At 36.3% G+C, this 26,335-nt stretch overlaps 1 protein-coding gene across 3 annotated transcripts in view; it reads right to left on the bottom strand.

The window, feature by feature from the left end:
* GRID1 (glutamate ionotropic receptor delta type subunit 1) overlaps positions 1–26,335 on the bottom strand; it is a 533,398-nt gene that overhangs the window by 80,776 nt on the left and 426,287 nt on the right. For all 3 annotated transcript variants that reach the window (XM_032191106.1, XM_032191104.1, XM_032191105.1), the window contains exons 7-8: positions 17,726–17,887; positions 16,316–16,435 (exon numbers count right to left, since the gene is read on the bottom strand). In XM_032191106.1, coding sequence (XP_032046997.1) covers positions 16,316–16,435; positions 17,726–17,887 — 282 coding nt within the window. The remainder of the gene's footprint in view (positions 1–16,315; positions 16,436–17,725; positions 17,888–26,335) is intronic.

Raw genomic sequence — 26,335 nt, 5'->3', positions numbered from 1 at the left:
CAGCACAGCAGTGAGCCCTAGCCTTGGAACAAGTTCAATACCTTAACAATTCGGCAACCTGACACAGTCCGCAGGTGCCAACCACCAGGCTGGGCACATGAGAACCTCTCCCCATCAGGTTTTGATCAGATACAAATTCATCTGGACTTCATTTGTTTGACTTCGGTCACCTCAAAGGCATCTGATTTTCACAAGAAGTCAGGCAGACGCTTTTCTTCGCTGTCCTATTCCTCCTTCCCCATCTGCAGATATAGTCCTTAAAACAATTATATAAAACCAATATGCACTGCTGACACTGGTTGGGTGCATTTTGATAAATAAGGCAGTTTCTGTGCACTTGTATTCTGCTCCATCAAATTGAATTAATAATTTAATTAAAGAAAATACATAAGACACTTTTCTGAAGGCACATATTACGAGAAAGAAAAACTATCTATCTGTGAACTTTTCAGGCAGACCACAAGCTTCTGTAACTACATATAACCGGATTCTTCTTAGCAAATTAATACAAAACAGTAAGAGATTATTATTTATTTTTTTTTTTAGAAGAGATAATTTGATACGGAGGGCAATTATACCAAACACAGATTGCCATTTTGAGATACTTGAAGTTTTTTGTGTTGAAGCACACCTGAAGTCAGTGTGACTATGTATCTTGTTCTCTGGCTTGGTCTTCAGGCACGATATTCACATTCACTCTGTATACAGGATGAGTTCAGAAAATGAACCTTTGTATTATTAATGAATTTTGTTTGAACAATTTGATATAACTGTTTATTGCTTCTCTGCAGCCACCAGTCAATCACCGATGTCCTCCCCAGGTATGTTAGCTAATAGTCACAGCTGTGTCACAGCCTGAGTAATTGTGTCTGTACCTTGAAGAACATCCTACCTCACTAACTTTAATGCCACTGCTTGTGCAGCAGCAGAACAATAACTTTATAAGTAAGACTGCTCTCCCACAGTTCAGGATGTCTGTGATAAGAACCTTAAACATGCATCTTTTCAAAGTTGTGAATGGCTGTAAATAAATTGTAGAGTCCTATCACATGCAGCAACTAACAGAACATAACGGTGTTGAAAAACCTTGTACAAACCTCTTACCTTTATATATTTTTGTCATTGCAAACCAGCTGGTTTTCTTTGATCATAAGAGAATTAAAAAATCCAATCAAACCCATTTCAAAGACAGTCTAATTTCCTCCAGAATAAAAATAAAGAACTGCAGATATACAAAGGTCTTTACATGAAGATAAAGTTAGGGAGACAGTATTCCTATTGTCAGACAGCCAAAGCTGAAGCAAGAAAAACAACAAAATACACCTAGCTAGCAATCAGTAGAGTTTGAGCATTCTGTTTCAGTTAATTAAAAGAAATCTCAAGTGAAAGTAAATAAAGTCAGTTTTATCAATGTAGACTCAGATACACATTCATGAAAAGAAAATACATGCCTTCAATAATCTTTCAACTCTGGCATATACATGTATATGCTTCATAATGACATGTAGCCAAATGAAGGGTATTTAAAATAATAACAAAAAGAGGCAGCTGGAAAAGAAAAACAAGAAGAGAACTATGATATGTTTTGCATGCTTAGCTAGATTACATGTGGCCTTTTCTATGTACAAAACTCTTGCTTTGACTGGTTGTACTCACTGCCTGCCAGTATCAGTGGAAGGAATAATTACTTATTATATCTGATACAAGTGTAATGTTTAGTTAGGTTTTCAAGACTGAATTCCTCATCTTTTACATGAAAACAGCTAAGGGATGTGTGTGAGTGCATGCATTTATATTTAAATCTCTGCATGGAATTAACTGAAAATCAAAACATTTAAAAAAATTAGCAAAATTTTGTAGTAGTCCAGAGCACTAGAAAGGAGGTCACAGGGCTGTCTTCAAAATATTATGTAGAGCAAATAAGGAAAGACTCTTCCTTACTACAATATTAATGCATGAGCTAATGTACAGTCTGGAAAGTATACCCATATTTCCAGTTTGTAATCAGCTAAAAAAAAAAAAAAAAGCTGATATTGCCTGTCAGGTTTATTGAGGATTATTACCCATAAATTCTTTCTATTTTTCTCACATCCCTGCATTTCTACTGGGCACATTGTTTCTCCAAGTCTGGATTTTACACAGCATTAGCCACAGCACACCAAAGTAAAAGAACAAATCTTAATACTATGTTTTTTCCATCTTCATGTGTGCCCATATGGAGCTCTCAGAATGACTGTTTTTTGTTGACTTTTATTAAATATATTTTTAAAGTGGCTGACAGGAAAAGCAGATTCTAATATGTCAGAAAGGAAATTAAGATACAGTGAAATTTATATATGCATGCATAGATATGAGTTTGCATATTTTATAATCAATTTAAAGACTCAGCATTTTGATGTAAATGGTTTACAGCAACAAACAAAAGGAGAACATCTAAATTGCAGTTCAGTATATGGAGACATAAGTCTGAGGTACCCAAGACAAGGCACACTTTAGAATAAATATATTTCAGGAAGACAAGAGAACCGGTCCTGATTTGGATTTCAGCAGAGTGGCTGTCAGTCAAACCAGTACTTAATTAAACAGACTTTGTCAGCTTGCTTAAGTTACAGATCAGCTGGAAGTCTCTTCCTCATTAATGATTGCATTCACTGGTCTCTGGGATCACTGAAATGAGCTGCCTGGGCTCCTGGATTCATTCCCCCCAAGAGAACTGTTCTGTTGCTCTAGGTTTATGCCCCACTTATTTTGTCATTGAGATGCCTACAAGAACTAAAGAAACTCTGGAACTAAGACAGGTTAAACTAGCAGACATCCTGATTTCTATCCCAGAATCTATCGTTAAGGCTAATTTTGGTGATAGGGAGGAAGCATGGAGAACCCTGTAGGATCTGAAGCAGTGAGTGTGTCCAGGATCATGTCTTTACACAGACACAAATGGCTTCAGGTTTAAGCTGTGTTAATTTCTGAAGGATATCACCTCCTTTGCTCATTGATCTGGATCAGTATTAACCTATATAGTGCCTTTCTGGACTGGACCATGAAATACTGACTGAAGCAGGGCAGAACAAGAGAAGTGAAATGTCCTAGACATTTCAAAAGCAGAATGATAACACCTCTCTTCAGCAGGAAAGTCTGCCTCTACAGAGCCTTGCTACTGTTCTGATTCTGAATACCCAAATCTTGGAAATCCTCGTGGTTATTATGAATTCAGAACAGACAGGATTTCTGAAATAATTAAAACCAAAGAAGCAGTAGGTGCAACACTGTAACTCATTTTATGCCACCTACATCTAAGAAAGTTAATTCAACTACAGGAAAGGATATTTAATCATTGCTACAGCCTGATTAACTACCATGGAACAATAGAGCATTATTAATGTGGGCAGGATATGTTGGGAGAGACAGGAGGGGAGAGGGCTGAGAAGATCCTCACTGCTCCAATTCCTGCTCACCTTCCAGGAATTCCAGCTGACTTTTTTTACTTCCCTTCCACTCCACTGGTTAGAAAATAGGTGACATCTTCAAAATCCACTATCAGTACTCAAAACACCTACCATAAATACTGTACAGAGACACCAGCAAAACTAGTATAGGCCATTAAATTGTATTTTGCTCAGTACCTGTGAGAACAGACAATACAGAATGGCAGGCAATGGAAACAGCAAGACTTTCTTTCAAGTGTAGTAAATGGTCAATAAGTAGGCTGTGCTGTTCTCCTCAACTGAAGGCAGAGGATAATGTATAAGGGCAAATGATGTATTTTAAGTAAGGAAATTTGTTTCACAGTTTTATTAGGATAAAATAAGGGCAGTTATAGCTTAGCCTACAAATGAGGTGAACTTCCTATGACATTTGATAATTAAGTGGTATTATAAAGAATATATAGAAGAAACAAAATTTGCAGACAACCCACTGGTTCTTGAACAAAATAAAAAAGCAATTGGAGAACAACACAACAACATTAATGCAAATAAGAATGCTGTTTTATGCTAGGCAGTGCCAGCAGACTCCAATTTAATGTGCTTCACATATGTCAGAGAGTATAATGTCCACCCTTATTCCCTCTGCTAGCAGATATCCTTTCCTACTAGAAAGCTTCCCTTAAGATGATGGTTATTAATTTTCCAAAGTGGAGTCTCCCTGTGGCAGAGACAAAGGTGTTAGTGGCGGAAGCTCTGACTCTTCACAGATGAATCAGCTGTCAGCCAATAATTATTCTCATATCCTCATCAGACTGCCCAATTTGAACTATGTTACCCTTGACAAATCTACCTCAATGATCACAACCAGTCAGCAATGGGGAAACCACATGATTTGCTGGGACGTTGAGCGTCCCTGACATCTTGGCTGGTTCAGCAATGTACCACCTTGTAGCACAAAGGACATTGCTACAGAGATATTTTGCCTGCAGCATGCTTGCTAAAACACCAACTAGCACTAGGGTAAGCTCTCTCTTGTGAAACTGAAAAATCGTAGCAAATTACACAGAAAAAATAATCTAATCACAGTAATTATTCTAAAGCCGATTCTATTTAATGGCTTACATGTTTAGTTAATTCTGAAAAATGCCTCTTCAGTCTAATCTGAACTCTTCTTCTTATGAAATCTGACTCTCACCAAAAGCTCAATACATTAACAAAAGGCAATACAATCCATACTTTCCATTTATCTTTCTTTACTGGCTCTGATAAATGACTGCTTTGCACTGCGTCTTGGGAGTGGAAGAAATAGAGAAAGATCATGGTATATGGATGATTAAAAAGACTCAAACAGGAGTCATCTTGGATAAAGTGTTATGAAGGTGGTAAGTCATGGCTGACATAGTAGAACTGATAATGCACAGAAGTCTTGCAATACCACCCACAGGCAAAATCTACAGAAATACATCACATAAATAATGAAAACATATATGAAAACTTCTCACTTTATTCCTCTTATATTTACGACTAGGCATTTCTTTACATTTTTTTCCTCACTTTTTCTTAAATCAAACTATAGTTGAAATAACACAGTTATAGATCTTGGAACAATTTATCAATCTTTGCCCCAACCCTCTATCAAGATTCAAAATAGAAACAGAGAAGAAACCAATATTGATTTGAATTCTGCTCTGTCGTATCGATTTGTGGAATAGATGCAGCATCTATTTGATCTCTCAGTCCACTGTATGACTATATGTTATGTTCTATTAAAAGGTTGTGGTTAGGCAGTGCAGAGAAAGGCGCCGATTTTTCAGAGCCAGATTGCACATGGGGTTGCAACAAATTGCCTGGTGAAATACAGGAGAGTTTGGCTTCCCTGGGGACATCTGATCATCAACAGAGAGGTGCTTCTAAGGTGCAGGAGGCAATATACAATTAAGGACCTTGTAGCAAGGAATGAAAGTGGGTGATGCATGATAGGAAGAGAATCAAACCCAGAGAGACCAGACCCTGAGATAACAGATTTGTCTTGGGATGCAGAGAAGATTGGACATAGTCTGTGAACTAAGAAAGACAGTGAAATGTCCTGTAATGAGTAGCAGGCTCTGGGCAGCACCCAAGCTTCAGATTCACACTTTCATTTTAAGCTAGCTCATACAGAAAATCTGTTTTCTGCTTCATTGGTTACTGTGTTCCCTGTGTTCAAATAACAGAAGCTCTAGACTATCCTTTCAGTAAGTCTATAGAAGAGGAGTCCTCCAAATCTAATCAGTTAATGAAAAATAGTAACAAAAGCTCAGTGCACTTCCTGCATGCCCATGAAGTAAACATTTTGTGCTCTCATTTGCCCTTACTTAGCCTAATAAAAACACAAAGTAGCAACACTTATTTCTCTCTAAAATTTCTAGTGAAATTACCTTGTGATATCATTGAACAAGTCCAGAAAACTTACCAAGAAATGCCTGACTCTCAATTATTTTAAAACGTAGGAGAGAAGAGAGGAAAAAAAAAAAAAAAAGCAAACAGAACTTCAGATTCAGCTCCAGAAGTGAGCTGGTCCCTTCTCATTCTTCAAATTATTTTAATCATAAGTTTGAACAATGAACAGCAGTGCTTGTTATACTTAGCCTGGAAAAATTTGAAGCCCAAAAAACACGTGTTGCACCTGACCCACAAAGCTATTCATCCCTATCTTAACAAACATCCTGTAGGAGTTCCAATACTGAATGTTCTCAAAATCTACTTTTTGATTGCATTTTTCTGCCAGTGCGGCAAAACGACAATAGCATTTTTCTGAATACATAACCACATGGTTTATGTATTACATAATAATAATATAGTTAACTATCTGTGCAGCTCTTTGTATAACAAAACCATAGCCCCCAGGTGCTGCTGAAATGTAAATAGCTCCACTGCCCTTGTAGATTGGTATTGAATGGGATCTTGAATGAGAGTACAGAGGGTGACAGAGAGTGCAGCTTAGATTCAATACAGCTCAGACACCAATCTTGCAAAGCATCTACTAACTTATGTCTTACTGTATTATTAATCTTACAGCAGAATAAATTGAACATAAAGCTTTAAGAAAATTATAGATGGTGTTAGAACTACTTGAACTGAAATGTTCTCCTAGTATTAAATATCACCCATGCTGCTAGTTGCTGGGTATTGGATTATTTTTTTCTCTTCCATGTAAGCAATTGCCAATTCTTGTACTTGTTTAGGACTAGTTTCTGGTAAGGCTCCAGGGACTGAATGCTGCAGTCTCCTCAGTCACTTATGTGCCCAAGCACTGTATTTGGAAAGTTTTAGCCTGCTTTGTAAAAGAATATCTATTTTTGTACTCTAGCAATTTCCTGTATTCCTTAAATGGTTATTAAATGGTTATTACATATTACAGTCCTTACTTAAAAACAACAACAACAACAACAACAACAAAAACAGGAACTGGTATCAGCCTCATACCATTCTTAGATGCTATAATCTCAACTATCTATTTTATCAATTAATATAATTTTAAAAAATTGAGACTTTAAGACAAACAACATGGGGAGAAATTCTGGATTGACCCGCTGACACCAAAGATTCACTTGACAGGTCAGTAAGATCACCAGACTGTTAGTTAACTACATAATGCAAAAGCTGCCATTGCCAGACACACTACCCCAGAAAAAAAAGCACATGAGACACAGGATGTGCCTCACCAATTGTTTTCTCAAAGTTTTCTGACAGTGGAAGACTAGACAAAAGAGCACTGAAACTTTAGACAGAGCTGGAACAAGTGTAAGCACCTGTCCTGAATCAAAGCACTATGAAGGGACTGTTTGGTGGTATTCTGACTAAGCAGATTTCACTGATATAACTAAGCAAGCTCTTTCTTCTCATTAGTTATGATATTCAGTGAAACTGAGCTTGGCAACTCAGTTTTAAGCAAATAACTTAAGTCAGATGTAACTGATTCTATACAGTTCCTTTTCCTAAGAGAAAGCCTCTATCTGGCTTCCTGCTTGGCTCAATAATGATCAGCAGCATATTTCTCTTTGACTCCTTTGCTATAACAGAGACTCCCTGGATTTTTCTTTCCCATTACACCTGCTTTCCAACAAAGCCCAACACCTGAGTTCTTCAAACCTCATCAATAAACTCCATGGGACTTTGCAACTTATCTTTTCATAGAGAAGATATTGTTGCAAGTGAAGTAGATAGTGGCAGCCTAGCACTGTCCTACTACATTAAAGAAGTACGGTTTCAAAGAGATTTCTTTCATTCATTTGAAGAAGAATTATATCATGATAGACAGCATCCTTCATCCATTGGTTTCAAAGCATGATACAAAATTTAATAATGAATAGGGTGAGTTGCATCACTCTTGTTCTTCAGGGAATCCTAAAGTCATAGACAGAATACTCTCCCAGTATCCTCCATGCTTCATGCTCTGTACAATTCTATTTGTTAAAAAAAATAAATAAATAATCAACAAACAACAACAAAACACAACCCATGGGCTTAAGGCACACAATCAGATATTTTTGCAACTTCCAACTTGATTACAGGACAGGTGCATAACTGTTCATGAGAGCAATTTGACTGCAAAGTGATTTGGCCTTTGCAGATACCAGGCTTCAGCTCTTCTACATGACATTTCTGTTTTGTCTATGCTATTCTAACAGGATGCTTTCTTAGCATGTGCCCTGCCTTTATGAAATAACAGCTGTGTGCATGTGATCACTGCAAAGGAAGCAACCCCCTTCTTTGTGACACTCTAGTCACCATTTCAGATCCAGGTGTCATTTCAGGTTCTTAATGATCTTTTAAGCTCAGACTGAGCTGGAATCCAGCCACATAAGAAAATCACTTTTATCCCATTTTCCATCCAGGCTAGTGGCAATTATATTTTTCACTTAAAATAGCTAGGACATGGCTTCCTTCCTAGGGCAAACTGCAGATTCATCTGGTAGATTCAACCTCTCATAATTTTCCCAATAATCTCCACTAACAGTGGACTTTGGTGAGCTTTGTTAATCAAGGGGTTTGTTCATTTTTATTTGGTTTTTACCCTTGGAAGGGGTCTAATTATAAGCGGAATTCAAATGTGTTGTTCTGTCTAATAGCCATTCCAGTCTGCAGCAAAATATGGAAAATTGACTTTTCAAATACTGTCAATATTTTTAATTATTATTGTCTTCTGCCTATGTACCTACTTCATGCTGGAAAACACCAAAAATATACACACACATTACTTAAATGTATTTTGGTGCCAACATATAACTTCAAAATGTTTCCTGTTAGTGGTTATATGGTTGGAGAGCTCTATTTATATTTTTGTCCATTGCAGTCATTAACATATTAAAAATACAGACACGCAATAATCTGATAGCATGCCACATAGATGTCATGCTCAGAAAGAATCTTCCATTCTAAGAGTTGTTACCTATGTCTAATACTGTCTCCATTCTAGTAAAAGGACACTGTCCCCAAATGGAAAAAAAGTTTTGTTTTGTATATATTTTACCCAAATACATCATTTCATTCACTCACACAGCAAAAGATACGGTACTGGAGCAGGTGTATTCAAGAATGCTTTCCTTGACACCGGCTCACACTGATTATAGACCATACCTTTTTTAAATACCCATTTAACTGTTTCCCATGTGGTCTAAAAACAAAGTCCTGAATTTAAAAGCATTTCTGCCAGGAACTGGAACACCGACAGGCAATTTCTGCCAAGTATTGTTATTTCAGTGAATTAGCGAGCTTGGACAAAGAAGTTTAATCAGAACTCCGATGCCCTTTTGCATGTATCTTTCCAAAAGAGTAAGCTGAGGAATTAAGGTTATCTTTTTCTTTTTTTTTTTCTTTCCTTCTTTCTTTCTTTCTTTCTTTCTTTTTTTTTTTTTTTTTTTTTTTTTTTTTAATGTATAATGAAGTTAAGGAACTAAGCCAAACCAAGTCAGACAGCTTGTGGCACTGTGACCTACAAGTTCATGTCCCACATTTGAGCTGACCACTAAGAAATCTTCCCATTAAATTTGTCTTTTGATAATATGAACAGCAAGTATTTATTGGTATATAGTAATATACTCTGGCATGAAATAGCAGAAGCAAAAGCAAAACCAGAGTTATTTAAAATTCTATTTCTATTTCTGTTGTTTAATATGACTAAACAAAAGCCATGCGATTTTTCTTAAATCTACAGTTTTGTAGCATGACTAAATAGTTTAATACCTGCATTTAAATGTCCACCTTTTGACACACTGAATACAAGCAGAGCAAAATACAGATGAGGGTATCATAGTTACCCTGGGTTTAAAAATTATTGCTCAAATAATAAATTCCTTCATGCACCTACATGTATTTGAAGTTCATCAAATGATATAAAGCAACACTAATGATTAGAGGAATTAAATGCATTTCAAACACTGCTGAAAGGAAATTGCGGAGTTTCCATTAATGTACAGCCCTTGCAACTGTCCCTGACACTGAAATCAGACTAAAAAGGAAGAGATACTGGATATCCTTTGTTCATATATTTATGAAAGCCAAGATGACATCTACTTGATTTATTAGTCAAAATAATTGAACATGTATTTTGGCATTAATATTAGTATCTTTCAATGGGATTTTGCTAAGCAGATATGATGCTGAAATGCAAGTCTAACACCTTGCAACAAATTCTTCCCATTTTGGTGTGATTTTCAAACATCATGATTGAAAGATATTCCTTAGAGTGGGAAAGACAGTCAGACTGAAACTTTTTCTCTGGATTAGTGGGTTTACTGCCTTTGCTCCATATTGATGCAAGAAGGAATAGCAAATTATCTTGATCTTTAGATTTCCAAAATGGTAAGAAAAATTTCAGGTTTTTGTTGTTGTTGTTGTTGTTGTTGTTGTGTTTGTTTGTTTGTTTTCAAGTACATCCCACTTGGTCATAAGCTCAGAAAATCTTGACCTGCTTCAGTATAGAAATAACTTTTCTTCATAACATGCACGCACATAAGCACGGAATTCTACATTCATCATTAAGTTACAGGAGCTTTGATGAAAACTCCATAAATAAAGAACCACTGGCAATATTTTCCCCAACCATTAAACAAAACAAAGAAGTTAAAGAAAAATGTATCACACATTTGCAACAACAAAAAAAAGCATTTCTAAGCTTGCTTACTTTTCAGTTATTGAGTAAAATAATTCAGTTATGGTTTTCCAATGAAAGCATACAGAACAGAATATTTCAATTCCCAAAGCAAAGAACTAATTTGCAGAACTTGAGCAAACAGGGTCCCCACTTCATTTCAGAAAAAAACACCACTCGGGTTTGGTTCTTCATATTTCTTCTATTGTACTCCTCTATGGTTTAAAAATTGATTATAGCCATTTCCTATAAGTTCAGCTATGTTTTTAACCATTAATAATGCAACTTGTTGATTTTTCAAGAAATGCATATATTTTTACTCTCGATATCCATCTTGGACTGAAAATTACAACTAAAAATGAAATTGATTTATTATTTTGAGGAAAATACCCTAGATTTTTCTTCAGTTTGATGCAATGTATTTATGGGATGAATCACAATACTCTTTTTCCAAATTATTTTACCATGACATTCAATCCAGTCAAGCAGTAAGAGAATGTTAAAGCAAATGTAAATACGCAAAAATTGCATTTTACCCAGAATAAGGTTAACTATTACTCCTTCACTTTGGCAGGTAACAAAGGATCTTTAGTGATCATCAGTCTTGCATTTCAGCTGAAAGATACCTTGGCAACACAGATTATTCTGAGTTACTATACCCAAGTGCATGTTTATGAAGTGCTCTGACAGGAGGCAGGCATCTGTTTTATGTCTAAACCAAGACAAATTAGTTAGTTATTTTTCCATACGAGTAAAACTGATTCAATTACAGTAGTAACCACCTAAGATCATTCTCTTCAGTACATAACTTTTACTGGCATATCATGCAACTTGGCAATATTCTTACAGGTGAAAGCAGCAAACACTGCAGACCTCTAAAATGCAGTTTCTTTTTGCAATGATCAAGAAGTATATGATTTCTCATCATGATAATGATGAGATTTCATCTAAAAGTAACAATCACAATTCAAGCATTTTATCCAACTTCAAAAAAGGGGTTTCAACAACTTTGAAACATATCACAAAACTACTTACAGTGACTTCTACAATCTGCCTCAGAAGTACTGGAAGAAACAAGTATGACTAGGAAGCAGATGATAATTCAAGAAAATATACATGTAATTCTAAAAGAATGAAAACATACCAACTGACATAAATGAATAACCAATGGTAAATGTTATCATTTTGAACAGAATGTTTCTTGTGAAATACAGCATGAGTGTAAACCATTAATTCTCCCTTCATTCCAGCTAGTTTGGAAAAAAATTGCAGATTGCTCTAAAAAATATGATCCTGTCATAACATATGCTAAATAACAATATCATTCCACATTTACATAAGATCTTCCTGCCAGGGATGAAGATAATCTCAAAGCTGTTTATAAGTATTATCTAAACTAAGCCTAATCACAGCCCTGCAAGGGCAGTTGTAGGGTTATTGTATTCTCTGTATTCATGAACAGACAAGAACAAGCAGGTTTATATCCCAAGAGATCAATGTGAGTTAGTGAGTTGCCAGGAACACCACTCTAGAGCCCTAACTCTTATTTTTGCTCTCACAGCTGGATAATTAAACTTTTATATTGTAGTGAATTCATCCAATTGCAGAAATACAAGAATTATGAACCAGCACAGATGTTCAGAAAGTTACAGAAAGGCTTTCATTAATAACAATTAATAATGTAGATGATGAGTAGAGAGGAAATTAATGTAGACCTGACCTCCTTTCCCACTTCATGTCTCTTCTACTGTGATAAGCATAGTTTGCCACTGACAATTACAAACTAGCTCTGAAGAGATGGTCTCTCCAATGCTTAGGAATGTATGATTTCTAATACTATGATTCATTCAATTTCTTGATGTTAGCAGCTAAATAATTTTGTTACAATCCTTTTCTATCAGAGTTCAAAACATTATTCAAAGCAGATAAATGCCCTCAATTTCATGCTACACTTGGGGACAATGAGCCAAGTAAGCAAAATGACTTGATCACTCCCAGCCACTGCTGGGAATGAACCAAAGGAAAAAAGGAAACTTAAGATGAAGACAAAAATGTGAACAAACTTTACTCATCCATGCCCCTTGTGGCACAAATGGTCTTCTCTAACCAACATAATTCTATGATTCTATGTGGGTTAATAAATAAATAAATAAATAAAGGAAAAATAAATAAAATTTAAATGAGAAAAGACAGAGCCATGTTGGTAAGCTGTGCATTCATAGGAAGAGCATTCAGTGGTAATCCAGCAATTAACAGCAACCAGGGCTGGTATTGGTCTTGATGCACAGACTCTTAGCACAGGGAGCAGGCGTGAGAGGTGAAATGAGAAGAAAGGATCTTATATCAGCTACTAATTACAACCTAAAAATGCTTTGAATATAATAGGCCATTAGCCTCATTCCAGCTTTTCATAGGCTGTACCTGCATGTTATACCAATTTTTCCAGATAGTTCCACAACCCTCCACCCCTCTCCATGTTATGTTTGTGATTTTCATTCATTCTTTCAAATTTCATTCAATTTAAAACAATAGCATGGCATCAGCTGTTAAATTTCCTTACTTTTTGTCTTTTCAGTTGATTCTGTTCTATTTTATACTTTTTACAATTCCTTTATGTCTGTATCTGCAAGGCTGTGGGTATTTTTTTCCTTTTGTATTTATTTTTTTAAATATACAGATGCTCAGGTTGCTATTTTAGAAGGTGTTTATATGCACTAGGAACATAAATCATACAGCAATCATCAAGTACTAGGTATTTAAGCTTTTTCTGTTTCTCTGACAATCTTACCCCTTCAACCTTCAAACACCCTGATTGGTCATCACATCAGCCTCTTTTTTTAAGCATGAATAGATCATATTTTCTTAACTTCCACATGCACACAGTGAATAGAAGGCAATCACCTCAGCCTTTTGTAAAACAAGTTGGTAGACCTTAAGTGACTTTCTCTGTTCTTTTATGTTTAAACCAAATAAATTAGAGCATTTTCTGACGTTTCCCTTTCATTAAAGTCTGCCCAAACAAAGGAAAAGAAAGCATATACAACAACAACAGCAAAATACATGAAAGCCACTACAAGGTTTTGCCACAAAAATGTGATGTTGCAGTTGTGGAAGAAAGGAGAACGTGTACCAAGAGAGGAAATACATATATTTACTTGCATGCATAACTCAGTCACACCCAGGGGAAATTAAAAACATTTATGGCTGCAGAAAGACCAGATCTGAGGGCAACTTTGAAGAGTCAAGATGCCTCTGCAAAAAGGCGCTACAAAAGACTTTCTAATGAACGTTGCGTCTTAGGGTACATTACAACTTTTGACTGGATTCTCTTTAAGTCTCAACACTCATTGTTACATTGCACTACCCTGTCACAGATCGTAAGTGCAAAGGCTTTTTGTAGGGTCAGGGCAGGAATGAACAGATACAGATGTTCTTCATACAGAGGAAATGAAAACCATGCAGAAAAGTACCTCTGTTTTGCACCAAAAGTGTCCCTCCACAGCTAAATCTGAGGAAAGGCTGGTATGGAAACAACTGACAATAAATCAGAATTGATCTCTCACTCCAGTAACATAAAGAAGACAAGCATGACTTTTAGAGCTTTTAAAAGTACTTCTGAGCTGTAACATATTTTTGCTGCAATAATAAAAAGTCAGGCTGTCAAAATAATTGAATACCAGTAGTTCCATGGTAGTTTTGCTCTGAGAAATATTGTCATTTCTAAGTTCTTCTATAGACTGCTGGGCATATGCTCTTGCATATTGCTGACTTTTTGCTCTCTATCTATTAGGCTAAGAGGATCATTTTCAGAACTTCGTTTTAACTCAGAGTAGTATTACACAGCCAGTAGCTTTTTATCCATTTAGAATTATGCTACTTTTCATTTTTGGAACTGTGTAATGTTCTGCATTTAACATCCAAAGAAAGAGTTAAGCCTTTCTACATTAACCACCTAATCCCAAATTAGCAAATTAGGGATCAAAAGTGATCTGTACTATACCAATTTGGTCATTTTAGTCATCTTCCAATTTAGTCATTTTTCCCATTTCTTTGCCTTGTGGTCTCTTTTGCGTGATATGGTAGCTATCTCCCCACATGTGGATTACACCCCAATTTGGCCACTGTGCTGAACATATTGAAGTGAAAGCTTTTGCATATATATGAAGTGTACATTTTAAAAGAAAAAAAAAAAAGTAATAATGTATCACATCATAATTTCCATGTAAGGTCTCAAACATGTTCTGAGTGATAATTATGCTGATTTTACTGAAAGTCACTTGGGAAATGTGTGTCAAAATGGAACTGAACTCAAGTTGCCTGATGGCACCCAAGATATGTGCTGGCAATAACACAGCACTGACAGGAGACTCATGCTTTTCTGTAGTGCCAGGTGGAAACACAGCAGGATACTCCTAAGCATCTAACATGGCACTGGATACTTCCGTTTTGCGTACTTGTACATAAACCTATGTACTTCTATTTATAAACACAAATTGCTTTCTAGGCCTCCCATGCCAACTCTGATTTATTACATAGGAAACACTATTTCCAATATGATCTTAATTTTTCATCACTAGGCTAGTATTCAGAACTCATTGTTCCTCACTTGCAGTACAAAACTTCTAGAAATCAAGTAAAGTGGACTGAGAAACAACCTTTTCTGGTCATGTCAATATAGGAGGGTGCCTAACAAATCTGAAGTCTTCAGAGACATTTTCTGGCAACAGAGGTTTTTCAATTATATCTCCTGGAGTTCTATGCATTGCAAATGCTTCTCTTCCTTCTTTTGAATTTCTAACAGATAGCACAAGCTTTTGGCTCCATGTCCAGAGTAGTCATGCCAAATTACACTCTGAGAGAATCTCAGGTTAAGCTATTTGAGATGATAATGTAAACACAAGATCTTAACTCATTTTTCCATTTAGGCTGGTATAATTCAGGTAAATCTAAATGAAACACATGAAGCAGTGGCCAAACAAAGAACAGAAAATAGCATAACAGTTAATTTTGCATGGAATTTGACTTACTCAGCTCTACTTAATATGGGAACCACGGTCTGTATAGTATTAGTATCTGTATTTCAACCAGATGACTAGTATAGGGACATATTTTAGACTGGGTTCCAATCAAAACCTCACTGTTCAAGTCAGAGTTTCACTTATTTTTGAAACATCCCCTCTGCAGGAACACGTTCTCAGTAGCCTTCTCAGCCCATGACAGTTATGTCAGTGACCCCGTGGAACCACCCTACTCCCAGTCTGTCCTTGCTCCACCAATCACAACTGACAGGTAATACTTTACTTCGTACAATATAGCATCAGCCATTTCTCAAATTATCTTCTCTAGAGCTTTCTAATTTATTTATTTCAGCTTCTTACAGCAGTTACACCTTACACCTTTTTCTATTTGGGTAACTTATAATCTCAGTTAGCTTCCTTAATAAGACAAATGTCAAATCATTTTAGAAATAAAATACATGAGTAGAATTGTGCAGCCTTCACTATCATGTTCATAAGCACTGTCATGTCACTATATCATTACTGCACATTGGAAAACAAGTTGAAGGACTCCTCCCTACCAGTATAAAATTAGCTTTCAACATTTAAGCATATGAGAAATTAGAAAATATTTCTCTTATAGTAAATATCTTCTGTAGCATAGCTCCTATTTATTCCTAGAAAATAACATTTTCTCCTGTGAAACAGAATGTATATTATTTAGAAAAAAACAAAAAGAGAAATAAGCAGCATATCCTTACCCTCCGGACATCTTTGCCAAATGTTTCACTGTAGCTAGTGCCCAGTATTTCAAATTGAACATAGGGGTTGGCGCCATCTTCTCTAAACTCCATAACACCAGTAAGCCCGGTTATATGGCCCTAGGGAAACAATTTGCAAAAACTTTAGAATAGAACAAATTTGCCTTTATAAACACTCCTTTCTACTAAAGATATGCCAAATCTGCTTTGAAAAATTTTACAGTGAAATCTAAATGTAGCAATTGCATGTTCTTCCATAGTTCCAACAGTGCCGGAAAAACTTATATGTATTTTTTGAGGAAATATCTCTTCACTAACATATCCACTGTACATCTTGTCAAAAAGTCATCAGGTCTTTTTCTCTAATAGTGACAGACACCAAAGAAAAGGAGGGCCTTGGTGGAACATGAGACAATGGCTTTTCCGTGTAACTGATGGCGGTGGGTTGAGTCTGGTGTTGAATTCAAAGGCATGAAAATCCAAGCCCAGAAGAAAGAGTAATGCCTTCTGTGCTTCCAAAAGAGGCATGAGGAAAAGATCAAATTTTAAGTACTATTTTGAGTACTCTCTGTAAAAGTATCACTACGGGCTTTTGGGGGTTTGTAGCAGTAAAGCTTGAAATGACACTAAACTTTGAGTTAATTTATCAACAAAAGATAGTGCCATTAAGATTGGTCAGAGCATAACACAACACTTCAATGAAATTGCATCATTTTATTAGAGCAAAAATATTTCATCGATATATATGAGTGAACAGGTTGTTTCTTTTCACAAATAATTGCTGAAGTTATCATAGGATAAAATTAGTACTTTTTTTCCACTAGTATTTGTGATCTAATATCTTCTATATAAGAGGCTACCATGCATATACAAAGTCTTAGTACTGTCCGTATCTGAGTAATTCAACATACTGCAAGACAGTGTAATTGCTAGTGACAACTTAGCTAAATCACATTGCATTTGCTCTGGGCTACAGCACATAAATGGATAGTTACCAATGCTCAGCTAACTTATGAAGCTAGTTGAGCTGCAGTAAATTGAACCTAAATCTTAAACCTTATCATTGGCTGGCCCCTCAAGCTCCTTAAGTTCTTTTGAGGAAATTATTACGACAAATGCACATATCTATCTGTATGACTGCTTCTAATCACATTACCTCCACAGAAGGTACCTATGATAGCAAGAGAAGTAAAACACATATCACTGGAACACAGTGTGTGTTATTTGTTTGTAATAAATCGTTGGCTTGTTTAATAACAGTAGATCATTTCTAGTAGTTGTAAATCACTTGCTTCTAATAAATCAAAGAGAAGTTAAACAGAAGTCAAAAACCTCTTAAACAGCTAATCTCAAGAAGAACTGGAACAATTCTTTCAATTGCTCAAACAACTGTGGTTTGTCTATTCTCACCTTCTTAATAGTCTCTAGCATGGATCGTCCTCCATTCCAAGGTTTGGTGGATTTCCTCATGCAATTCAAACTTGCCATGCTGTGCCATTTCCTGTCCTCCAGTTTTCTGTGGAAAGCATTGGCTAGCATGAGCACACTGTCATACAGGTACAGGTTGGAAACCTGCAAACAATAATAAGAATGAGCCTCTCTGTTTATTTAAGCATTGTTTAAAAGAAACTGTAAAAACAAGCAAACAAACAAAAATAAAAGCAAAAAGACAAAAAATATCATCTAGGCATGTTTGAGATCTTCAACAGTTAAGGCAATTCAGACAAACACCAGTGCTCACTCCCACCTTCTCTTTTCAGCCTGGCACCTGGGCTCTTCTGGCCAAGGGACTCTGGTGCACTTGCTTTACCTGTGCATTACCTACCCTACTGCAATGCAGTGCTGTAAAGATGTAAAAGATTGAAGCTCAAACATAAACTCAAGCTCCAGAAGAAGTACAACTATCTATCAATAAAAGACAAAGATTACTACTTTGTCAGTCATTTCAGCAAGGAGAAAATGATGGAACTGAATTAAGCTCTTAGTCTTTTTCTCGTTTGTGCAATCTTGGTAATTTCTAGCACAGCAAAATATAATACTAATGCATCTGTTTTGTACGGAGGGAACAGAAAGAGCAGCATTATTTTGGCATCATCATCTCTCCACAAAATCTAAAGGAGACTGGTCACTGTTCTACTTTCTCAGGAAGGATTTATTTCAGCCTCCCTATTCTCCTTATGTGAGAGATAACAGCAGCAATAATTGACAACAAAGGTTCCAGTAAGAACAATGCACTAGTAACATCCAAGCATTCCTTTTCCAAAATTTTCCAAACCAAGACACAGCCATGGATACAAAATCAGATCTTTGACATGTGGCAGTATCCACTGTAGGTGGTAAAATTTTAGCAGTGGAAGTTGTTGAGAAGGTGCTTGGAAATAAATAAATAAATAAATAAATAAATAGGTGCTCTCCACGTGTTTGCAGCATTTACAGGCACTCTTCAAACCAATGCACAGATTCAGGGGTCTCGATTTACTCTTTGCTAAATTCAAACTACCAGTTAGCATTAGGTGCCAGACATGGCATTTTTTAATTTTATATTGAAAAGATATTCATCTAGCTTTAGCCCTGGTGATCCGTGAATTTGCCACTAAGCATTTGGATTTCTCTAATTCACCACAGATGATGGTGCCTGTTGAACTTAATGCAGCTAAATACTTCCTATAAAACATCACTCAGCTGTAAAGCTTAAACACATAATACTGTTGCATCAGTGTCTAAAAGTAAACTTCTGATACTGTGTTAAGATCCTAATGTTAAGTCATAAATGTTCCATGTAATCTGGAGATCAACATAAATTGAGAATTTAGTCACTTTGGGAAGTTTTCTGGCATAAATTAATCTGACCAAAATATCTTAACAAATATGTAAACAAAATCTCATTTTGGAACAATTAAAATAGGAAGAAAATACACACAAAAATATTGAGGATACCCACCTATTTAAGTGACTATACACAAACAGGGATCTTAATGCAAAACCCATTTAATACTATCACTGAGAATCTCACCCACTTGGTATAGCTAGTTTTAATGTCATCATCTTTCCTTCCTTTTCTCTCTAGCCTTCCTGGAAAAAGAAAAAAAAAAGGCAAAAAAAAAAAAAAAAAAGCCCACATTCCTTATATTCACCACTTGCTCTTGTTAGTCCTTGTCCTTTTCAAAGAGTTTCCAAAGCAGCTAATATCCAGATTTCCTCTTTTTAAGAAAAGTATGTACTTGAAGAGTTAATATGAGCTCCAGCAAGTAAGCTGCTAGTTTTGTTAAGTCTCTTTTGGTCTACTGCATTTGTCTCCCTACTCCACAGATATTTTCCAAACAACTTTCAAATAAAGGAACCAAGCAAATTCTTATTATTCAACAGGGCACTTTTCCTCTTCTAGTCTCCACTAAACAAACAAAACCAACAACAATAACAAAAAAAAAAAAAACCTTGCTTACTTTAAAGTACATTTTACATATAAGGAAAAAGGAGATTTCTTTTTATGCCATTAAAGACAGGATCCTCTTCACTCCCACTGAATTTGATTAAACCCACTCTTTTAACTGACAACTTATTGTCAATTTGCTGTGGAACAGCCACAAACCAGAATTGCTTTGTATTTTCACAGTTTGACACTGTTCTTTTCCAGCTCTGGGAAAATGCAGCCTCATTCCTGAAAACAGTTTGCTAGTAGGGAGTTTTAAGGTAAAATACAAGATGAACTTGGGTGCAGTGCTTTCCTTTTCTTATCTACCTTTTATGATACGATTATCCAAATATAAGGTACTAAAAGCTTGAGAAATATTTTTGACTATTTTAGCGACCTTGCATGCAACTCAAATACTCCACACTATATAGCAAAACAAAACAATCACTGCACACAGAATCACACACAGAATTATAGGTGTTGGAAGGGAACTCAAGAGCTCATCAGGTCTAAGCCCCATCAGTCCTGAGATACTACACCACCTACCACAAGCAACACCACACTTGTGTGATAGCTATTGGTCTCTTGGTGGGGACATTGGGGTGAGTTTCCTGCTTTTGAGGAGGGGAACAAGGGTGACATGGGTGCCAAACTACTTGTTTACCAACCTAACGCATATATTTTAGTTAGTCCCATAATGGATTTTGTTTCACTATTGTTTTCTTTTTTTCATTTGAAAGAATGATATAAAATAAGTGACAGCACGAAAGGGTCTGCACAAGAGGAGTTTCACACTGCCTCCTTCCTTCTGTCATGAATCTATGCAGCAAGGCAGAAGTAAATGTTGCAGGGGGCATAGCAAGTTACTATTTTTTGTCATGGAAAGACTACTCTGCTACATCATGCTGTGCACACTGATCCACTGGTATTTTGCCACTCCAGTTCCATTGCAAAAATTAGTATATGGTACTATTTAGTATCAACAAAGTACTTCTCATATAATCATACTCTAAGTATTAGTCAATACTGACACGCATGCATTTGTAAGTTTTAACTTTTATTTTACCCATTGCTCACTGATGGGTCAACATCCAATGTAAAGGTAAGTTGAATTTTATTCACATAATCAAGAATTCTTTTTAGAATACAAAATATGCAAACAGAATTATGATTCCAGTTCTAATCTGATGCCCAAGTAGTTTTGTAAGAGCACAGCTGAACAGGAGCATCCTTCAAATCTACAAGTGTTTTTTGTTGTTGTTTGTTTTGTTTTTGTTTTACCTGACCATTTCCAGACTACTAAAAATAGCGAGAAATTAAAGGGGAAAAAAAAAAAAGGAAAAAAAAGTAAGGGTTCAATACAAGGAATTAACAATACTTCCAGAAAGGAGATAAGGTATACCATCATCTCACTGTGATGTATATTTTCATCATCTTTTTTACTAATCTCTTTTTGAGCTAGAAAAATAAGAATACTTAAACTCTTCAAAATAAACACTTTCTGCCTGAATTCATTACTATGTATATATTTTTCTGTAGAAAAATTTTACTGAATTCAAGACACAGACTCTGGCCTGATCTCACATTTAATCCAGTGCTACAATGATTTCCTTTATTTTCTATGATATTCCATTTAATACAGCAACAATTCCACACGCTTTCACTGCTTCTTCAAAGCAAGGTAGTCATAATAACCTTGCTCACAACATGATCCTACTAAGTTGAACACTTAAATCTCTTTCAATAGCACCATCAGTCACTGTATTTTAGAACAGACTAGACTAAAATAGTTCAGTTGGAAGGGACTGCCAAAGATTACCAAGTCCAACTGCCTGACCACTTGGATGCTCACCAAAAGTTTCAGCGTGTTACTGAGGGCATTGTCCAAATGCCTGTTAACATTTACAGGAACGGGGCACCATCCATTGCGCTGGGAAGCCTGTACCAGTGTTTAACCACCTTTGCAGTAAAGGAATCTTTCCTAATGTTTGGTTTGAGCCTCCCCTGCTTCAGCTTTGCCATCAGTGACCAGGGAGTAGAGACCAGCACCTCCCTTGGTGCTTCCCTTCCTCAGGGAGTTACAGAGAGCAGTGAGGTTGCCTCTCAGCCTTCTCTTCTCCAGACTAGAGGACTGTTTCAGAAGAAAAATGTCTTCCACAAAGTCTCTCCACAAAATCACAAGTTTGCTACAATTTCCTGAATACTGATGTTGCAAAATGAAAAAGGGTTGATTGGACAAAGCCTGTATGCACTTGTTACTGCAAGTGCACACATATTTCAATTTTCGGCTTTCAAACCCTACCTGCATATAAAAATGACCCATGAAGGAATTTGTGAAACAACCAAGGGATCAGCTATACCCTGTTTCCACCAGTGCTGTCCGCGACATAAGAGATTTGAAAATCAGTCTTCAAGCAGCTATTCAGAATTGATAGCAAAGCAAGGGAGAAGGAAAAAAATGTCCATGGATTTGACTCCTTTGGGTCTTCCAAGCTCTGTAGCGTTTCTTATTTCCCTTACTTACATATTCTCGGGGGAGCAGAGGAGAAACAGACAAGTATCTGCCTGCAGGGATGCCCCTTGATATAACAAAAATTCCTAGAGTAGAACAACATGTTTCATTTCTGTCCTGTTTGGAGAAAGGAACTGTAATTTTCAGTTCCTCCTTCACTTGATTGCTGAGAGTTGTAAGAGCTAGAAGTAATATTACTAAATGCTTTCTGACCTATCTGCTATAAGAATGATGTTGACTGTTTTACAAACATATTAAAGAGTTTGCACTGTACGTGAGTAACTTTAGGTATGTTCTGCTATATATTCTAGAAATTACTTCAGTAACATTTTGGATCCTATTGGGAACCTTTATTTCACAATGAAGAAAAAAGCTGCCATGAACTCGTTGAACGGAGCAGAAACTTTCAGTATGAGAATGGAAATCTTTCCCTATTTACATTACCAGATGTGATTTTAAAGAGGTTTCCATGTGAATTCTGCGAGATTTTCCAGAGTGAATTTAAAGCTAAATATGAAGATTGCTTTTAGCTCCTTCAGAAGCCCTAATCATAGACAAATGCTCTTCTGGGAAGAACAGCAAGCCACAAAGACTGACCCCAACTTCTGAGTTACAAGCAGAGACAGAAGTCCAGCCAGACAAGACCACTGAAGAAATCAGCTAGGAAGACAAGCAGGCACCCAGATGTCACTGCTTCAAAAACTTATTCCCAAACTCTGCATCTGTATCCTGCTGCTGCCAAAATCACCCTATGAGTGGCCACAGCAGTCAGTTCCAAGGATGAAGCAGATGGAAGATGAGCTCAGACCGAGCACAGCCTGCCAGCAGCAGAAATGCTCACTGCCTGGGGAGTGATATCATTGTGTTTGCGTATGCACACACCAGCACGCACTGCAACTGTGTTTCAGCTTTCAGAGTTCAAGTACTGATAAACACAGTTAGGCACTCGTGTCTCTAATGACAGGATGCATCTTTCTAGGAGTAGTGAAGATCAACAGTTTGATTACTTACGGTATAACAGCACGCTCACAAGGATATTGTTAGGACAGAGACACTAACAACTTGACCCATTTCATTTTCTTAAATTAGTTTGCAGAGCCCATTGTAGACTTTGTGTGAATGCCTGTTTTAAATCCATGCTTTACTGCTCATGGAGAACAAAATCACAGCCGACAGTCTGGCATTCATGAAAAAAGCAGAGTCAAAAAGCAAACTTTCATTAAAGACTCAAATGTCAGCTTTAAACTTCCAAAGGGCTATTTATTATCACTGAGGCAAACAAAAGCCTGAATAAAATTTTCATGAAACGACAGAAAACCAGACCATAGTAGTATATTTAGTCAAGCCCTCCAATGTTAAGGAAATTAACTGGTATATTATTTAGTGATTTGTCCAGTTTTGTTTAGTTTTAAGTGTCAAACAATGGGGTTTTTGAAGATTCCTTTGGAAGCCTACACTATTAGAATTTTTCTTTTATTTTCTTTTTTATTTTTTAATAAATAATAAACATTCTTTACTTCTTTTTTAATTTTCCCCTTTTTACTGCGTTATCTATCTCACACCACTCTTCTCCTTACACACCGTTTCTAATCTCGGAATGTTCCCTTTCCTTCAGCTAGCTACTACGAGTATTTCTCTTAATCATGTGTATTTTCATACTCAGTATGTTTTCTAACAACATGTTAACAATAAATCCTGGATTATAGTGTAAAGCTCAAACTTGTCAGCTGAAGGACATTGGCTTTGTTCACCAGACATCTCAAAAATTTGGCACAGCCAACACTCACTGTCCAGGGAGACATTTGATAAAGCATACTGAGAACAACAGAGTCAGACAGCAGGACAGGAAGTGGAAAAATAGAGTGTAAGATGATAATTTTACCCTCTATCATATATAAATAAATAGGGATTCCTTGTGTCACTCAGGGGAAGGAGGTAGAAGAGAGTGGATGGGGGGAATGTGTACCTAGTTTGTTTTAATTTCTTACTGTTCTAGTCTGCCAGCAATAGTCAATAAATTAGATTAATCACCCTACATTGAGTTTGTTCTGCCCATGATGGTAATTGGTGAGTGATCTCCCTGTCCTCTCAACCCTTGAGCTTGGAAAACATAGTAATTTCTTTCTTCCCCTCGTCCTTTGAGGACAGAGAGTGAGGGAGTGGCTATGTGGAGTTTAGCTGCCCAGCAGGTGAAAACCACCACATGTTCAAACCTCCAGGCTGTCACAAAATTGCACTTGGTCAGAGGGAGGGTGTCCTTTTTTTAAAAAAAAATATTATTTTTTCAAGCCCATACTTCTGCTAACACACCTAAAGACATGCTATAGGGTTTGAGAGAAAGATACCCCATGCAATGAGTGCTGAAGTCAGTTCAAGACTAATTTTCATTCATGCAGTGCTAAGAAAACAGATTCTACTGTGACTGAACATCTGGCCAATAGTCCAAACTAAGCTTTGCTAAAGAGACATGCAAATATATGTTTATAATGAAAAGAAAAATGTGGCTCATTAATCCTTTATGACAGAAAGTATATTTTTTAATAGGGCTCAATCAATATTTATTGCTCCCAGTAGCACTTAACTGTTGTGTGATAACAGCAGTATAAATAGGTCAAATGACAGCCAGGTTATTTAGTTGGATAAAATTGCAGGATCAGGCCCTTAAGTTTATGAACCAAAATGCTGGGAAAAAAACAAAACAAAACAAAACAAAAAAAAAAAAACAACAACAAGCAAACAAACACCTCCATGCACAGAGTGGCTAAATTGCAGCAATTCCTGAAAGAAGACAGTTCAAAAACAAAAATGTAGCTCTGAAGAAGCAACTGCTAAGAGATGCCTACAAAGTTGTCTGATGGTCTAGTCTTCAGCGGATGAAGTTTTCACATGGAAAGAAGAGCTGATGTTTCAAGGAATACCCTCTCACACTTCTTAACATCTTCTCTTTAAATATGTCAAAGCAATGCCTGGAATAGTTCTTCAGTAGAGAGGCGGGACTCTGAATCCTTTGAGGAATAACTATTATTTTTGTGACACAGTTTGCTGGAGTTTTCTTCTTTTTGCTCTTCTAATCTTACTATATATATTCAGACCATGCTAAATAACTCCAGATATCCTGCGTTCCTGTAATGTGTTTTACATATTTACAACCTATGTGGCTCTCACATAGATTGAATTTATCAACTGTCTAAATAGTAAAAAAGGGAAGAAGGAAACTGTAAAGGCAATCACTTTTCTAAAGAGAAATATTTCCTTAAAAACATAACCATAAAAAAAAACAAAAACAAAAACATAACCATAAAAACCACAAAACGTAAACGTATCTTTGTCAAAAATTAAGTCTGTAGACAAGCTTCAAAGCTAATGTTTAAAAAGAAAGAGTTTGAAAAGAAGATTCTGCATTCAAATTCTTAAAACTGAATGTATAAAAACGATCTCTGAAATCATCTTAACAGTTTAATAGTGGTTATCTTGCCAAACACCATTCAAATACGACAGGAATACATACATACAAGGCATATAGGATTAACTGGATTAGTCTTTAAATCCCAACATGCCTCAGCATTCTTTCTCCAGACAAGGCAATACTGACAATGCTGATGTCCCAAACCACACAATACTCATCATCAGTGGAAGACAACAAGTGCTACACTTAATAAAAAGTGGAAGAAATGGACACAGAAAATCATTTATGAAGAATAAGACAGAGATTAATATAGTCCTGTGAATTCAAATAAAATGACCCAGACAGAAAACCTTATAAATACTTTTCTCCAGTTGAAGCAGAAACTCAGCTGGGCATATTATATGCGCAAGAAATAAGGGTATGAGCAAAATTTTGACAAGTGGGTTGATGGAATAAGATTGGATTTCCACAAAACATTCAGAACAGATGAGTTTTTGGATGAGCTTGCAGAACAGCCTGATCTTTAAAAGCCTTGTCAGAATGCCAAACTGGGATGATCACCCACTGAAAAACAACTTTTCAGGATATGGTACTAAAGACACTGAGAACAAAACCATGCCAACAAGATTTTCATTAATTTAGCCAGAACAAAGTTAATAATCCATGATGTAAATGTTTCTTTCTTTACTA

Source organism: Aythya fuligula, chromosome 7 (genome assembly GCF_009819795.1).
Source record: "Aythya fuligula isolate bAytFul2 chromosome 7, bAytFul2.pri, whole genome shotgun sequence".
NCBI classification, from domain to species: domain Eukaryota; kingdom Metazoa; phylum Chordata; class Aves; order Anseriformes; family Anatidae; genus Aythya; species Aythya fuligula.
The sequence above is the reverse complement of the archived record's forward strand: the minus strand, read 5'-3'. Positions and strand labels throughout refer to the sequence as shown.